Source organism: Geospiza fortis, unplaced genomic scaffold (genome assembly GCF_000277835.1).
Source record: "Geospiza fortis unplaced genomic scaffold, GeoFor_1.0 scaffold193, whole genome shotgun sequence".
Lineage (NCBI taxonomy): Eukaryota > Metazoa > Chordata > Aves > Passeriformes > Thraupidae > Geospiza > Geospiza fortis.
This window is the reverse complement of record NW_005054523.1, coordinates 760,650-778,900: the sequence shown is the minus strand read 5'-3', so window position 1 is coordinate 778,900 and position 18,251 is coordinate 760,650. Positions and strand designations below refer to the sequence as shown.

Sequence of the window (18,251 nt, the reverse complement as noted above, 5' to 3'; positions counted from 1 at the left end):
AGAGAGTTTCTCCTGTAACCATCAGGGACTGCATCTCATCCCACAGGTATATTAATAATCTTTATTTTGTATGGAAAGAGTACAGTAGCTGTGCAAAAATAGAACTACAGGACAAGACTAATATGGGACTTGTACAAATTATCAAAGAAACAGTAAGCAATAAATAAGCTAAAGTGTAATGATACAAACTGCAAAAGGATGTGTAGAGCTGGGTACAGCTGTTTACAATGTACACAGAACACTGTAATCAAGCATGATGGGAAGAATATAAAGCTGAGCACTCCAACTGAATTGCACTCATAGGAATGTCACTGCAGCAGTTCAGTTTCAGTATGTTCTTGCCAATAAAAATCCTCATTTCCTTAAAAAACCAACATCTCAACTTCATCCTGTCATGCAACTGCACATACGCTGTTCCTCAAACTTTCATGTTCACTCCATCCCTTTCTTGGGTTTCCCATAAAAACATTTACTAAGCATTTAGTTGTTGTACCTTTTCACAAATAAACAATAAATCATTTTGCTTTAAGATAGCACCCAAAGGTGATCAGATACCCTATATAAAGTGCGATTATTGTTAATAGGCCATAATAGTGTGTTCTTCAGTGCAATAACCAATATGGTCAAAGCCTCCCAATACACATGCAAATGTCACTCATTTTGTTTAATTTCTTCTATTTACTAAAAAGTTTTATTTACACATCAAAGCATGGCTGCTTATAGTTTACTCATACACAGATTATTTTTGCTTCCTAAATGTACATCATGCAGCCCAAATTAGAGCCCACTAGAAAAGTGATAAAATAATTTGATTTGAAAAAAATGCATGCATGTACAGATCTGAGTATTCTGCAGCAGATTATCGCCCTTAGCGCTGCTGTGAGACATCAGCACATAAGCAATTTGAGAGGCACGAGTACTATATGTGAGATGCAAGAGAACCAAAAGCCAAGACTGAAGTACGGCTTGTGTAAGGAAAGGCTTATTTAATGGTAACGTGATAGAAATGATTTCTCTGCTCAAGCTCCTAGGCCCACCTAATTAAGTCTTTCTACGCTCATTTGTTATTCCAGTTACTGTCACTGCCCTGTGATGGTAGGAACAGTTGGAAGTGGTTGTATCCCATTAAAGACTGCTCCCTGGGACCCAGCCATGCCGAGGCAGTCAGAGTTTTGTAGAGCAGTCAGACCCTGTGATGTTGTGAGCCCAGTCTACCCTGTCAATGTACAGAACAGTATTTATACATTTGATTCAATGAACGATCGCTTTGGTTTTGCCGTGGTGACGTGACTGAGGTGGCCATCCTGAGTGCTGTGGGATGGCAGTTTGGCTACAGCATCGGGGTATAAATGAGAACCTTGGTTGGGTGATCTGCTGTCTGTACAGTGGGGAGGGATTTGGCACGTGAGCTCCTCACGTTCTTTTGCTTGCGCGCTGCTTTGGCTGCCATCTCCAGGGGCAGCACCTGTAGAGGATCCCTTAGTTGAGTAGTGCTTAACTGAGAACTGCTCCAAGTTGGAGGGCTGAATGCCTGCAGAAGCAACGTTCGTGGATAATCCATCTGCTGCCTGAGAGTGCCAAGTGCGACTAGATTGTGTGTTTTGCTGCTGAAACCTTGCAGTCTTGTCCATGATTCCCATAAATGGGGTATTGCGAGGTCGGTGCTCAGTGCCCTGAGCTTGACTGATGTTGGTCTCCTTGAGTCGAACATCTGGGCCCAGCCCCTTAACACTGCCTGACAAACTGCTGGCTGAAGTGAAGCTGCTTGATGAGCTGGCAAGAATCACACTACTGGATGGAGAGCCAGAAGAGCCACCACTGGGTACAGGGCTTTGCTGCCTTGAGTCACTAAAATTCATTGGAGCAGAAGCTGTTGATGTGTCACCAGGTTTAGATTTACAAGCAAAAGAACGAGAAGAGAGAGTCTCATGATGCTGTGGATGTGAATGCTGGCTGGACACAAACTTCTCATTGTGCAGTTCAGCTGTGAGATCTGTGGAAATGCTTCCAGATGAAAATATGTTTGTCTCATCCACCTGTTGACTTTCACAGTGCCGGATGGGCAAGGGACTGTGGGGAAGATGCTGCAAAGATAATTGTGGCTTGGTGCTACATTGACTGCCTCCTGGTTTAGATCCAGGCTGGAGGGAGCTCAGATGCTGATTTGTTTTTACAATCTGTGCCTGCTTAGTTGGCTGCATAATCAAACCTGGCTCTCTCAGGTACTTGTTGCTTGTTCTGCTTTGAGGGGACACACACTGAGCTTTCTGAATACCTTCTTGAAGGGTCCTGCTAAATAATGAAGCAGCGGAGGAACATTGCAGCCTTTGTGGAGGAGAAACAGACTCACTGGGGTGTGGCAGGTCATCTTCCCTGTCTTGAAGATTAAAATTATCGTTCACACCTGATACAATTCCTTCCTCCTCATTATCAGAATTGCTCGTTTGTTCAAGCAGCTGTGGACACTGATGCTTCTGTTGCTGTGTTCTCTGGAACTGTTTGCACTCCTCTTCCACCCGAGCCAAGAGACGTTTTATCTCCTGATTGCTGGGGCATATCTGAGTGGCTTCCCGTAGGTCAGAGAGAGCAGCAAGTAATTTTCTGTTTAGGAACAAATAAGTAAACAATGAAAACTGGGGCAAATCTGTGTCCCAGCATTGCCTACTACTAATCCACCTCCACCCTTTTAGCAAAATGTCCTGATTTGTTGCTTCCTGCTGCAGGTGGTGACAAGTTACAACTGGAAATTCTCCACCACTGGAAATTCTTAATTAAGGTGGAAGCACAGACCCAACCCTGAATGCTTCCCTAAAGTATCGTGATACCCCACGCAGGCAGGCAGGAGAACTCTCTGCTGGGAACACCAGGAACTGACAGTTTGTCGCACAAGCTCTGCCACAGTTACTTCTAGAGTAGGGAACCTGCTAAACTCTGATGTTATTGATGTTTAGAAAAGATATGGTGAATCAAAAAGGCACCTCTTCCTGTACTTCAGCTACACCACTATAGTTTGTTATTCTTTCAACCTAAAGAAATAGTTCCTCCTCTCTCCCCTTATTTTTGTCTTCAACTGCTAACGATTCATCATATTATTTCCTATCAAAGCAGCCAGTAATAAACTGTAAGCTTGGCAATATATAATGAAGTGCTGGAATTGGGTGGCACACTGCTGGTCACATTCTGCTGAGTCATGTGGAGCAGCAGACCTATTCACTGTTACATTTAAAATAATCCCTCTTCAAATGAATTTGTTCCTTTCTGGACTGCCTCATAAGTACTTACAGAGTATTCAATATCACTATTTGGATGTGGTTGGCTTTATCTGATAAAAGAGACCCAGTACAGATGTGAAGTGCACTAAAAAATAATTTTTTCTTTGCAAATTTGAAATGCAACTAGCAGAAAAGAACAAGTTATTAAAAATGGCAAGTTAAAAAAAAATCTCTGCAGTACCTGCTGTTCCTCTTGGCTCTTGCTCTGGCATAATAGGCTTCGTAACACTTAGGCTTCAGATCCAAGGCTTTGGTAGCAAACTCTTCAGCCATTCCAAAATCCTAACAAAGGAATCAAACACACCATTACACAGCGCCAGTCAAAGCAAGTTGCCAGCTGTGGGTTGTGCTCTGGCTCCAGGAGCGCAGCCAGCACGTGTGGCAGAGGCTCCTGCCCCAGTCTGCAAGAGCAGGTATTTGCTCAAAGCACACATGGGCACAGCCATGGCACCTGGTTGTGCTGGTTGATAACAAAAGTAGCAGTGTTTTCTCTTCGGTCTTTTAAAAGTACTGCAAAGATCCAGTAGTTCATCATTCCACAATAACTGCATGATGTAAGACCAGCTGTAATAGATCCCCCACGACAACATGCCCTCATCTTATAAGCCACTCATTTATTGACATGATAAAGCCCAAGATCAGGATATAGTGAAAAGGATTCTAAAATAGCACAGATAGATGTCCACATACAACTCAGTAATACAGTAGGATATAAGTCTCAGATTCCCAGTGCTAGAGAGGCAGCAGACTAACAGCAAGAGCTTACATTTGTTTTGCGGCGACATCGTGACAAGTTCAGGTATAATGAAACTCTCAGCTCAGTGAAGGCTTTCATTTCCTCACCAAACCCTTCCCTTGGGAACTTCCTTAATGCATACTGATAGCGCTGTGCTGCTTCCCTCATCTTGCCTTTCTGCAAAGTTTAGGGAACAAGAGGTTTTTCACAAATGTGTAATATTGCAATACTGTCCAAAAAGCATATTTCTATTTGACATCTACCAAGAGATGCCCTTCAAGTAGAAAACACAGAGAGAGATTTTCTAATAAATATACACAGTATGAACTACACTGTCAGAAAAGCACAGTGAGAGCCTGCGTGTTAATCAGAGCTTGTGTCCCTTTCTGAACTCAACTGTTTAATGGTATTTGACAAGGATAATATTTGCACTAATATGTACTACTACTAGTACCAGAAAAAAATCATATCATCTGATACATTACTACTCTGTTTTAAACAGAGTAGTAGTATGTTAGATTATATAACTGAAAAGGAGGCATAAAGGCATTCAGGCTACCTTCAGGCAGAAGTCCAATGTTCTGCTGCCATAAAAAAAGAAAAATCCACCTACTTTATAGAGTGTATTTCCTTCTTCCATCAGTTTCTGCAGAAGAATCAGGAGAATATCGGGTTTGGAGGTGGCCATTGCCCACGCTGCATTGCCTGCAAGTTAAATTTTAAGGCTCTCTGACAAAAGGGAAGAAAGTGTGTTCCTGCTGCCTACCACAATAGAAAGCCTGGTCCTACTTCAGTATATATTCCACCTACATGGAACCAGTATTACTGTTATCACCATAATTAGGGTGTACACATTTAAAATGCATCTATGCCACCATCTGGACAGCAGCCAGGTATTAAATGGTCTGATACATTTTACCTCTGTGAAGGAATGTATAGAAGTCACAATTAAATTCAGGCCTAAGTAAGAACCTGTATTTGATCACACTTACTACCCAAATAATATGAACTAGTGATTCAAATGTACTAAATATTCAGTAACTATCACATACACAACTGCATCATGTACTTGCATACTGGCAATACATAACTTACATTTCTTTGGCCTACCCTTTGCAAAAATACACAGTTCTATAGTTTATTGGAAAAATGTTATTTAAAAGTAAAACGTCCTAATCTAAATCATTAATAGTGCCACAATTATGTATCAGTAATAGCATAATCGCAATTTTCTTGTCTTAAGGCAATATATTAAGGCAGAGCAACCATATACAGTGACTCCTCCAGACCTCATCATCAGCACACATCAAAGAAGGAGCAGAATAAAACTCCTTGTGTTTCCTCACTTCTAAAGTGAGTCCTGTGTGTCTGCCTTTAAAGGAGATTGTTTCTCTTAGGCAGGCATCTGCAAACCAGACAGCCTGCAAAAATCTGGTGTTTTATTTCATCTACTTTACAGAAATAACTAATTCTGGCAGAGCAGAACCCAATTGTTTGTCATGGTGCAGGGCAGTTTCACTAACCCAGCTTGGCTCCCTTTCTCAGCAGCATGACCACAACTGAGGTATTGCGGCAGCCAATTGCTCTGTCCAGTGGCCTCATGCCACTGTGGTCCACGTGCTCAATCATTGCTCCTTTCTCCACCAAATACTGCACCTGAGAGAAGAAATGAAACATGCTTTGTAACATGGCTTTTGGTATGAAAGGCAGACCAAGGAAATATTTAAGGTACCATGTAATCGTCTTAGAAACACACTGAGCATATGCTGCTGAGTAGAGTACAGCCATCTAAAACCCACCGAAGGCACCACAGCACAGGCAGGCTGGAGGGAAGCAGCAGTTCTTTCCCATAACCATTACTTGCTCAACTGCCAGGAGCAGTGATCTTGTAAGGGAAGAGGCACCAACAGTCCTGCCCATGGACAAGCCCCATGACCCACAGCCATGGGCCTGCACAAGGACCTCTTTACTGGCACTGTCCCTGTCCCAGCCTGGCCAGTAGCTGAGCAAAGACCTACTGAAGGGACCGGTCTAGGCAGGGAAATGGGAGTTGGCATCACTCCAGGACAATGACCTACAGCAAATCCAGGGACAGGAAGGAGCCTGGACACCCCTCATTCTCAAGCAGAGCCTCCAGTACCCAGTGTCACGGGCAAAAACACAGTGTCTGAAAACCACCAAAGCCACTATGGAACCTGAGAACTTACAATTTCAAGTTAATTCAGACAAAGGCTGAATGGGACAAAATGCCATAGTGAGTTACATGCCACAGCAGCAGCTGAAACAGACCTTGTGTATGCAAGCTGCAGAAACACAGATATGAGTGACTGTGAGAGGCTGCGTGTGCTGTTCTGTCTAGTTCCTTGCTGACCTCTCGGATCTGTCCACAGTGCACACAGACCTGAGTGTGCCCTTCTTCTTATACCTCTTCTTGGGGTATTTCATCTACAAAGGCATCAACTGATCAGGACCCTGAGAAGGGACCTCTGTGGGTCTGCAGCGTAATTCTGGGCTTCTACCTGTCTAGAAAATGCTCTCCTGAGCAAACATTTTCACTGCAGTCAAGATGAGAGCACTGTAACCCTCTTGGCTACTTCCCCAAATTTCCTATTTTGGTAGGCAGTATTTTTTTATAAATCCTAAAATTTTGTAACTTTTTCTTGAATATTATGCTTTTTATACTTACAATATCAGCATCCCCATAAAAAGCTGCCAAGTCTAGGGGTGTTCGTCCATTTTTGTCTGTCTGATCAGTTGCTGCACCTTTCTCTACTAAATACCGAACTACTTCCTTGTGGCCTTTCAGACATGCCCAGCTCAGAGCTGTCAGTCCTTCCTTGTCCAGAGATGAAACAGTTGCACCTGTAAAATTAATATGAACTTTGTTATGAAGATTCTCTGTTTAAATGGAAAAATTCCTTAACTCACACAGATGCAATCCCCGGTGCAGCTGTAATCTGCTATTTTCTACCTTCAGAAAGGAGAAATTCCACAGTGCTCAGATGTCCTTCACAAGAAGCCACCATCAGTGGTGTCCGGCCTTGCTTATCACTTAAATTCACATCAGCCCCATGTTCCACTAGAAGTTTAGCAATCTGAAACAGAAAATATCAATTTAAAAATACATTCCTTGCACCAGAGGGGGTTTAGATTGGATATTACGAGAATTTCTTAGAAAGTGCTCTCCAGCCCTGGCACAGGGGCAGGGGTGGAATTCCCACCTGCCTCATATCCCTGAAGGGATTTAAAAGCCACATGGGTGTAACACTTCAGGACATGGGTTACTGGTGGCCTTGGCAGTCCTGGGGAGCAACTGGCCTCGATGGTCTTGGAGAGCTTTTCCAATCTTACCAACTCTATGATTTTATGAAATTGGCAGATTGAGATTTCAGCCATAATATCATGAACTTTTAACAAAGAGGACTAAGGTGGTATTTATGGCAACCACTGAGAAGTTCTGTGTAGTTCAAGCCCTGACTCCAGTTCAAGGCCTTCTCCTGACAGGAGAGGCCAGCATGAGGAAGGCTTCTGAATCCAAGGTTCTCTCTCTGCACAGCAGCAGTACAAAAGGTCTGAAATCACACCTCTGATCTTGGTCTAGGAAATAAAATATTTTAAGCTCACATTATTTTTCAGGTATATTATAACTAAGACTGTTGTTACGCCAATGTGCTTTTTAAGTTATTTCCAGGGATACAAAGGGTTTGGAAGTGAAGTTTCTGAGCACATCCCTCTGAAGCAGATGCAAACATGTATTAGAAAACTGACACTAATTATTTTCAAAACCAGAGATGGGAGGAATCAGGGACCACCTCCCAAAGGATCCCCAGAGCAGTGCCAGACCTGCCAGTGGCCCTGCCGGACAGCGCAGAGCAGCGGGGGCACGCCTCTCCTGCTGGCCCTGGTCACGGCCGCTCCGTGCCCAAGGAGTAACCTGCACACTTCCAGCTTGCCTCTTCCTGCAGCAGCTGTCAGGGCTAGAGAAAGCATTGGCATCAACATCAGCTCTTGGCTTATTTGGCCTCTGGACACATGCACAATATGTGAGTGTTACTGAATCCCCATTCTTTCAGCTTTTCACTGTGACACTTAGTGAAAGCTGAAAAGAACAAAAAAAGAAAATACTTTCCCCATCATAATTTTTCCCCCTCTTCTATTTTGCTCATATTGTGTTTTAAACAGAACTTGAAATTTAAATTTTGTTGTTTGTATTGAAGCCTCACCAGTCATGCCATTAAAAAATGAGTTAACGTATGACTTATGCAAGAATCAGCAAAGGACTTGCTCCTCCAGCTTCTAAAGCCTAGTAACTTCCATTTTCTTCTAAGAAGCGAGTCAAATTGTGAATTTTCCTGTTACTCATTTTTATCATTTTCAAACACAGTCAAATAGAATTTTTTTTTAAATTCCAATGAATGCTGAAAGTAAAGGAAATTACAAACACTAGAGGAAGAAGTAAATTTATCTTTTTTAGCACTTGTCTTACCCATTCCCTCCTCAGTTGATGAGACTGCACTGTGTAACAGTTATAACAACTGTTTAGAGCTGATCAACTAGAAAGTAACTGTTATGGATATCAATATTACAAGCAAAAGAGTTGAGTCTTGTTCAAAAACCCCCCTTTTAGGGAGTTCACTTCCTCAGTGAGTGAAGATTCCCAATGTATTATGCAAGGATTTCAGTAAAAAACACTGTCAGGAAAATACTGAAGAACAAAATTCATTTCGAAACAGATATATGGCTTTTGGAATTTGCTGGATTTGCAACAAGGGTTTTGTACTGTGTAGGAACAAAGCACATCTGCTTCTCTAGGATGTGAGAGGCCACTGACCATCATTCCAATGCTGCTCCCCCACCCTTGGCTGTTTCCATGGGATGGAGATGCCACTCACAATGCAGTGCAGGCATTACACTTTGCCCTAAAAATGACATTTGGCCTTTCCCAGATGCCCAAAGGCAGGTGTCTCCTTCCACTGCCCAATCAGAACAAATGAGGCTATGGCCCAGCATTTCCTGGAAACTAATTATATTTAAACAAAGGTTCTCAGACAGAGAATCCCATAAAATTCCACACTAAAACTTAAGCACTGGATTTCCACAATTTTCCATTTAGTTAAAAAGTCAGTAATTTACAATAATTTTAATATAAAATAGTCCTTCAATACTTGAGATGCATAGATTCAGTAAGTTAAAACCATACTTATAAACCGCATTTTATTATTAAACTGGTATTTTCCATTATTTTTATTCTGGAGAATTAAATTTAAAAAGTAAGATTTAAAACTCTTTATTCTTAAATTAGCAATGCTAATTCTGACACACACAAGAAGGGAAATACCTGTTTCTCCCCACAAGGCATCAGTGTCATTGATGTCCATGTCATGGTCTTTTTCAACTGTCAAGATGTAACGAACCACCTGCCGAAAACATTGAGCAGAGATGTGCTGAGCCACAAGAGTATCAGCTGTCACTCATATGACACAAGGGAGAAGAAGATGTAAAACAAGTGAGAGTGCTTCTCTCTCAATGCATATAATCAATAGAAAAGAAAATCAGTATTACTCAAAACAAATTCAGTAGGACTTTAGAATGACTTTAAGACAAGTGAATGTTATTGAAAACAATTTAAAAAAAGCCCAGTACTCTTCTGTGAATTTGTTGTTTGGCATGACTATGATTTAATTAGTTCCCATGTGGCCCATACAGAACAGAATAATCAAAATAAACAATGGCAAAAATAAAGCCTCCCAGTTCAGTGAGGAAACTCCAGATCATCTAAAACAAGAGAGCAAAAATACAAATATTTGCATACATTTTGTAAAATGGTGATACCTAAGTTTTTCCTTCCACATTGCTTATAGCTTACCTGTTTTTCTAAATTTCTTCCCAGAATGGTCTAAGCACATGTCAACAAATGGTAATTTTTAAAGCTGAAATAAGCTTTAAATGAAGTTTTGCTGTGTTTCTACAATATTAAGGAAATCTGTGTTTTGAAACCACCTGCTAAAAGATCATTAAATGAAAACTTTTTCTCATGACTGTTTTAAATAGATTTTCTAATGGGGCACATGGTCACTGAGGCTGCAGTCAACAGGTGAGGGAGGAGAATCACACTAACAAAGTTTGGGATGCTACAGGAAAAAACAAAGGCAGGAAAGGAGGAAGGATCTGTGTGTTTTCAGGCTGTCTGAAAACTGTTGTATACAATGTATGGAAAATCCTAGGATTCAAAATGCTAGGACATAATTTATTAAAATTCATGAAACACACAGATCTTCTTCAGCTAAGAATACAGCTTCTTAATGTCTTAAAAAGAGAGAAAAGATGGACATTTTTCAGGTATGTATTTATGATTAATGTGATCTCTTCTGTTGATATTCAGGAGTTGACTGCTTTATCAGTGGACAGCAAACAAGAACTTTCATGGGAGTAAAGGAATGATCCATTCATCCAAGTTAACCATAGCTCAGAATCCTCAAGTTTATATTGTAAGACAGCGATGGCTTATATACCATATAATAAATTAACTGCACATAGATATTTCTATATTTGGATCATCTAAACAACTTCAAAGATCAGACTCGTTATCTTAAAGGAACTTAAAACTAGATTTAAAAGAAGTAAATATTGAAACAGCTTTATTGAAGAGATTTTGTTTCCATTTTGGCACTCACTTACTACATAACTAAGTCCTCTTGCATAGTTGATCTTCATTCATATCTTTACTTACCCGTTACTTTTCTATCAAGTAAAAGTTTACAGTTGATTTTCCCAATGAACAGAAGACATACTTGTATTACCTAAATATCTAAAGCATTTTTAGTACTTCTTATGTGTTTATTTTTAACACACACATTTATTTTTAGTGTTCCTTCCCAAATTTCTGTCTAAAGTGACACTGAGCTGAAGTCTGTAAGTTGGCATGTGCATCAAGATAAAAACTGAAGCTTGTGCGATTGCACGCAATGAAAAATTGGAAGAGAAAAATCAACCTGAAGTAGAAACATACTTGGGTGGATCAGTGATACAGAAAGTCATCACCACCACTAGAGATTTAGGAGTACTTCCAAGGACAGGGAGGACAAAGTAGACAGAAAATTACATATAAACAAATCCTGAAGCAAACTGAATTATCAGATACTCAGCTAGAGCTTTTAAACCAGCTACCAATATATACTACAATAAATATCAGAAGTGTCAACAATTCTTTCCAAGCCTCTTTTAAAAATAGCTGCAAGCACTGTTGTACAGTTCTGACAATTTTAAACAGATCTGGGAGGACCTGTATTTCCAACCCACCTGGCAGTGCCCCATGCTGGCAGCTGCTGTGAGAGCTTGTTGCAGTGCCTGGCGCTTCCTCAGTGAATCCTGTTCTTGGCAGGGAGCCACCCAAACCAGGCCGAGCAAGAACTCAAGGATTCCACAGTGCCCTCTCAGTGCACTGTGCACCAAAGCACACTGGCCCTTCTTGTCTGCAAGGTCAGCCTGAAGGGGGGAAAAGGGAACATCTGAGTTTAAAAGATGCAGTGAAAGGCTGTGGAGAGGAGATACTTCAGCGCACTATGAGAGAGCAGCTCTCACTCCTGACTTCCAGGACAAGGGGGAACATCTGGGGAATTACAGGCCAATAGCCTCACCTGAGCAGCTGGGAAGGTGATGAAAAAACTAATCCCGGAGAGCACTGCCAAACACAGGAAGGACAAGGTGAGCAGGACCAGTCAGCATGGGCTTGCCAAGGGGAGACTGTGCTTAGCCTGCTGGACAGCCAGCGGCTCTGAGGGGACGAAAGGGTGGGTAAGGAGAGCAAGGGATGCCCCTGACCTCGACTTTAGAGGGCCCCAACATTCTCTTGGTAACAGTCACTGACAAGCTGTGACAACAGGTCGTGAAAGTGCACAGTGAGGGGCACCCAAAACTGGCTGAACAGCTCTGCCAGAGGGTTGTGACCAGCGGCGCGTGCAAAATGCTTCACGGAAGTCTGGACTCACCCCACAGGCCTATGCCTGATAATTATACACTTAGGTAATCAATAAACAGCTTTTTTAGGCCTTTGTTTGACTCTTCTGGCTGCAGGTTTGGCAATCTTTGTGCACCAGCTTACCTTTGCACCTTTTCTGCACAGCAGTGACACGATGTTCATGTGACCTGCAGCGGCTGCGTAACTAAGGGCTGTCATCCCATTTTCTGAAGTTCCATCAATAGCAGCTCCAAACTCGAGTAAAAGAGCGACCACTTCTTCATGCCCAAGGTGTGACTGAACACACAGCACTGGAGCATTATTCAGTACTTCAGTTCTGTAATTCACATTTGCTCCTGCCAAAATCAGCAGCCGACTCACCTAAAATTTAATTTAAACAAAACAATGTTTTCCTCAGATTTATCTGAATTTGGTATCTTGATCAGGTACTCATTTGTTATGCCCTAATTTTGATGCAGATTTTATTGGCAGACATCAACTTTAACACACATATAGCAATACACCAGTTTAAAATCTTCTCTTAGGAAATATATTATTGTATTACTGAGCACTGCACTCCCAAGAGAAGACCTGTCTCTCCCCTGAAACTCACTACTCTCATCACAATTGCATGTATGACCTGCTGCTAACTCTGCAACTACCTCCATTAAGAGAACCAGACTGGATAAAAAGAAAATCTCAAAAAAAATGGCCAGACCATGTTTATGTACACACAAATTTCCAGTTAAAAGCCTTAGCAGCTGGCTCAAATTCCAGCTGACTGACTTGGACTTTGCTATCCATCATCTGGGGATTCAAATAACAGAGTAAAATTGCGGAATTTAAAGCCCTTCCTCTCACAGTATTTTCCCCTTTTACAACTGACACTTTCCCACAGAAGCAAAGAGCACTGAGCTCTGCCCAGCAAGGCCATGTGGAACATCTGACCCCAAAAATGCAGCCACACACTCACCTGTGCTACAGAGCACAGCCACAGAAGAAAAAAGTAAAAATCCTTCTTTCCATCAATACTATCAAGGAAAACTGATTGGAACTTTAGCAACAGCTTACAAAAGTACATGAAAGCTTGTCACAAAAGAGTTCAGATCCAGGTGCTTTTCTGCTGAAGGGTTACACTGACTTCAGCATTCCCCTGCCCAGTGCCAGACAAAGCACTGGCTTTACAGCCCTGCTGATTGTTCTTACCTTCACGTTGGGTGTGTAGATGTTTCTTAGAGAAGCCAGGGCTGTAGACAGTCCATCAGTACTATAACCAATCCACAAGGCTTGGAGATGACTGGAAGAAATTCCGGTCCTTTTACTGAGACCCTAACAGAAATGATATAACAGGAAATCTCTCTATAGAATTAGAAATCCAATTTCAATCTACAACTCAGTATCAAAAGAAATAAAATCTGGATTGATAGCACTACCAAATATTTTGCATAAGCTCCCAACAAATAATTCAAGCAAGTCAGGGAGAACCTCTACGATGCATTCACATGAATACGTCATAAAGCCTACTAAGCTGCAAGCTTTACCTTGAAAATATGAGCTTTAAGTATATGATGGCCAAGTTCCATGGTTTGTTGGCGGTTTAACTTTCCCTCCTGTCGAGAAAACATGAAAGCCAGTAGAGCATGTCCATTCCTAATAAAAAGGATTAAGAGAGAACCACTTTTATAATTGTATTTCAGTAAATATACATCTTTATGCCTGTTGTAACAGTTCAACTTTGTCAGACTACTGAAACATACCATCATATCTAAACAAAATTCTTTCCATAACAAAATAATGCAAAATGAAAAACGGCAAATTTTGAAGATGAAACACTCCTGGTATGTATTTCTGTGCTGTCCCCTCACAGGGGGCCTGTGTCAGCTGTGAAGTGGTTTACATACTGCTCCCTTTTGCATTCTCAGAGCCAGGAACTGCAGGCATGTCAGAAAGAAGCCAATCCTTTTAGAAGTGCAAGATCTGAATGCTTGTGACATTTGAGCGAAAACATGTATTTAGTAATTCTGCACCTACATGAGTGGTGGTCAATGTTCTAGGAACAGTGAGAGCAGCACAACCCTGAGAAAAGAAAGTTATAATATACTGTTTGTTAATCAGACTATACACTGGAACTGGGCAATTAGCCATATGTTAGCTGGACTCTTCATCTGATGGGGGAAGTTGTGGGAAGCGACTCCTCATCCCATCTTCAGACATTTCTGAACAGAACTTTCCACAATCAGAAGCTTCACCTGGGCCCAGGCAGCTCCCACTGCTGCTGGGGCAAGCGCTGGGAGTTCCCAGTGTGGTGAGACCAGGGGTCCACAAGGCTGCAAGCCCCCAGTCCCACCTACAGAACTGGTTCTGTTACAGCCACTTGAAAGCTCAGACATGTCTTGGGCTGGTAATAATTTTAAATGTCAGCATTATTTATTGTTTTGTAAAATGCAAAAGCTGTAAACCCTAAGGAACATTGAAAAGAAGAAAAAAAAAAAAAAAGGGAGCCAACTGTGAGAACATGACAAACAGTAACAGCCACTGTCTCCAACTCAACCACCTCTGGCTCTCAAAGTTACAAAATGAACTAGAACAATGCCAGCAGGATATAATTACAGCACAAAATGTCTCATTAATTTTACGTTTAAAAAAGCACAAATGATCTGTTCCTTCTATTCCTGCATTCTACATTACATAGACAAGGTGCTGCTGCACAGGATTCTAAACAATTTTGCTGTGTTAATAACAATATAGCTCTCTAACTTCTCCATGAAGGTAGCAAAGTCAGATGCAAACTTCTGACTTCCATAGAGTCAATTATGCATTGTAAACTTTGAATCTTAAGTCACATTACCTCTAAATATACAAAAGATTTCATTTTGGAAAACATTAGGTGCGCTTGTATTTTAACATCACTCTTTCCTCTCACCAATTGCTGCAATCAAATATAAAAAACTGAGTTTTGGTTATTTGAACATGAATTACTGCAGTTTTAATTTACCTTGGCTCACATAAGAAGTCAGTATTTTCACCTTCTGCTCTCCAGACAAGCCATTCCCTGAAGGAAGGATGGCAGAACATGCGTGTTTTGTCACGTCTTTTGATCAGAAAACACGAAAGGGCTTCCATCCTCTGGCTGAAGTCTTCCCACTGCTGTTCATTGTTTATTTGTCCTGCATTAATAGCCTGGAAAATCTGGTCATCTGTCATGGGATGCAGGGATGCCAATGCCACATTCAATATGGGCTGAGCTCGCTCAAAAGCAGAGTTTGTCATGAACTTCATATTGCACTGCAGTAAGTACAGCTCTGACAGAGACACAGGAACAACCTTGTAGCTTGCACTTTTGATTACTAAATGACCTTTTTGGAAAAGATCCAGAGTGAGTTTCAAATAGAGATAAGATCCCAGGCTTCTCATGATCAGGTGGTTACTCACTTTCCCAATTGTAGCTGCATCAGCTTTTCCATTTAAAGACATGTTGTTTATAATTTCCTGACTGTTATTAATTCTGTACTGAATATAAGCATTCAAATCATTGTGAATTCCTTTGTTGTCTGGAAAATCATCCAAGGATATTGCAATAAATGGCAGTGAACTTATCACTTCCTGGGGGGGGAATAGAAAAAAAAAAGCAAACCAAAGACATTAGAGTATTCCAGCACTGAGAACTCAATGATGCATCTCTGCTACATTTCCCTTCTGTAGTGAGTACCAGATTAAAAAGGAATTCAGTAACCCTGAGATGATTTTGCAAATATTGCCTCCTCATAAGAGGTAGAATGGTATTTTTACATTTTATCATTTTTCATAGGAAGGTCTCAAATATTTCACTGACCAAACTCAACAATTGAAAGGATTGAGAAATGACCGCTTCAAAGTCAAGGAAATGGAAAACAGTTACCAGACCCTAAGACAGGCCAGGGAAAGGGGGAGTGGAATGCTCTATTAGGCAGGAATGTTTTATTGAGAAGCATCACAAATGACAAGAGAGAAAAGACTCCCCTTATCATTTCACCTTCCAGTAACAATGTACCAGAAAGATGCTGTGCACACATCCCCAGCCCCTTGTGCCTGAAGGTACAAGTACCAAGCACAGCACAGACACTTCAGCAGCTTCACCTGAACACACCTTTCATGCTTCTGTTACACAGAATACTTTTATGTTTATGTAAATGAAGATCCAAAAGACCTTTATTTAAAAAACACTTCTGGAACTTCTAACTTAAACCAGAAACTTCTTACATAGACTCATATATTAGAAAGGTTTAGCAAACATCTCCCAACCTTCACAACACAAAAAGGAACTATTCCACTTTATGTAATTAAATGGATTTCAAAAAGCTGCACTTTCAGACTAGTGAGATGTTTTAAGCAAAGACACACTTCTCCAGTCTCCAGAGAGGGAATAGTCTCTGCTACAGAAATCCCTTTTTAAACCCAAAAAATTTAGTTGAGAAATAAACTCTGCAGCCAGTTAAACACTGTGAGGGCTAGTGGTAAGAAGGCAGAGAAGAAATAAACTCTTGGAGACTGTAGTGAAGCACAGCTGCACCTTAACACTGCACTTCTGAAGTACAAGGGAACAGACTCAAATTTCTTCATTTCTTATATTAGCAACTCTAGTGACAGCTGCAATAAAGGGATTCACAATGGAAAAGGCCTCCAATATTGTATCTGTTCACTGCAAGTAAACATGTAACAAAGGAGGGAAGGAAAAAATCCAAGAGACTTTGAGTTCCTCTAAACCCAGTATTTTTCATAATAATGCAGCTGTGATCATTTGGTCTTTGACAGTAAGAAAAGCATTAAAAGGTGTTTTTACCTGGAAATTAGTTCTTACAGTCACAATGAGCTTCAGCCAGGGAGGAAACTTATAGATTATACTTGTGATAAATGAAGAAATTGTGTCACCATAATCAGGTTTATGAAATTCAGCATCATTTAAACCATCCACCAAAATTATGTAGTCTTCCTCAGGAATTTTCTGCTCTAAAATTTGAGAATAAAAAAGGAAAGGATAAAAACATATTCTCCCTTAAAGTGACACACCTTTATCCTCATATTCCATATGTCAAGAAACAAAAATGTATCTTTATGCACACCAGTATACATCTTATGGCATTTAAGCATTATTTAGGAGATTAAAAACAACATTGGAAGACTAGAAACAGTTTAACAGGAATGATATACTCTGTTCACACATAGGCAAAGCCACCATTCTGCCACAGATCAGGTATGTGCTCAAGCTGGCATCTGCTGGGAAGCAGCTGTTTTCAAGGGGAGTTCGCTAGGGCTTTATTAAAGACAAAAATCACGTCGCTGCATGCTTTCTTTTACACACCATACTGGAGGGAACACCTGCAGCTGCATCAGGGGAGGGTTAGGGTGGGTATCAGGAAAGGTTCTTCTCTCAGAGGGTGCTGGGCACTGCCCAGGCTTCCCCAGGGAACAGTCACGTTCCCAAAGCTGCCGGAGCTCCAGGGCCATTGGGACACCACTCCCAGGGATGCCCACGGTGGGACTGTTGGGGTGTCTGGCCAGGGACAGGAGCTGGATTGATGATCCTTGGTGGGTCTTTTTCAGCTCAGGATATTCTGTGATTGTTGGAAAACTGCCACATCCGTTTTAAAAGCAAGCAGAACCTACATCCACTTTGCAGATGTTTAGGCCTAGAAAACTAAAGCATGTGACAAAACTAAAATGCATCTTAAAACAAAATCCTTTAATGTGAATTTGCCAGCTTTAACCTCAAACTAATAGCTGCCTCCCTGTTTTCTAGCAAAAAAAGAAAAGTTTCTATGACCTTTAATATGTTTCACAGAATTTTAATTTAAACATGAATCACCTGTTTAAAACCCATCTATTATTGTTACAAACAACTAGCACAATTAAGGCATACCTTTGTCCACGAATGTTCTGCTTTATTTATTTTTAATACTTTTCTCTAATACTTATGCAGTTTAGATTTCATTTCCAAGTCACTTCCTGCTTAACGTACCTCTCCTGAGGTTTGAAAGTGGTTCCAACACTCCCCTTTTAAAAGCTGCTGCTGGATCCTGGACACAAGACCTCAGGCTCAGCATGCTCTGCAGGTGAGGTTCTCTGATGAGGAGGTCTCTGTATGCTGTTAACTGCTGTGAGCGGCAAAGCAAAGCTGCCACGCTGTGCACAAACTCGGGGACAAGGCACGTGTATGTGTTATCAGCCTGGCAGTAATGATAAGCAACGACCTGCAGAATTACAAAGTAAAAAGCATTACTCTGTCAGAATTTTGGCTGGTTACTAGTTA

General features: G+C 41.1%; 1 protein-coding gene across 6 annotated transcripts in view; it reads right to left on the bottom strand.

The window, feature by feature from the left end:
- Positions 1-47: 47 nt before the first annotated feature.
- Positions 48-18,251, bottom strand: part of TANC1 (tetratricopeptide repeat, ankyrin repeat and coiled-coil containing 1) — a 46,147-nt gene continuing 27,943 nt past the window's right edge. For 3 of the 6 annotated variants that reach the window (XM_014310397.2, XM_031063701.1, XM_031063700.1), the window contains 16 exons: positions 17,961-18,192; positions 16,785-16,951; positions 14,961-15,568; positions 13,507-13,615; positions 13,172-13,294; positions 12,110-12,346; positions 11,308-11,493; positions 9,347-9,425; positions 7,852-7,985; positions 6,980-7,103; positions 6,695-6,870; positions 5,532-5,664; positions 4,622-4,713; positions 4,039-4,185; positions 3,454-3,554; positions 48-2,601 (listed from right to left, as the gene is read on the bottom strand). In XM_014310397.2, coding sequence (XP_014165872.1) covers positions 1,239-2,601; positions 3,454-3,554; positions 4,039-4,185; positions 4,622-4,713; positions 5,532-5,664; positions 6,695-6,870; positions 6,980-7,103; positions 7,852-7,985; positions 9,347-9,425; positions 11,308-11,493; positions 12,110-12,346; positions 13,172-13,294; positions 13,507-13,615; positions 14,961-15,568; positions 16,785-16,951; positions 17,961-18,192 — 4,011 coding nt within the window. In that variant the 3' untranslated portion in view covers positions 48-1,238. The remainder of the gene's footprint in view (positions 2,602-3,453; positions 3,555-4,038; positions 4,186-4,621; positions 4,714-5,531; positions 5,665-6,694; positions 6,871-6,979; positions 7,104-7,851; positions 7,986-9,346; positions 9,426-11,307; positions 11,494-12,109; positions 12,347-13,171; positions 13,295-13,506; positions 13,616-14,960; positions 15,569-16,784; positions 16,952-17,960; positions 18,193-18,251) is intronic. The other 3 variants (XM_031063702.1, XM_031063703.1, XM_031063704.1) reach the window with 3 other exon arrangements.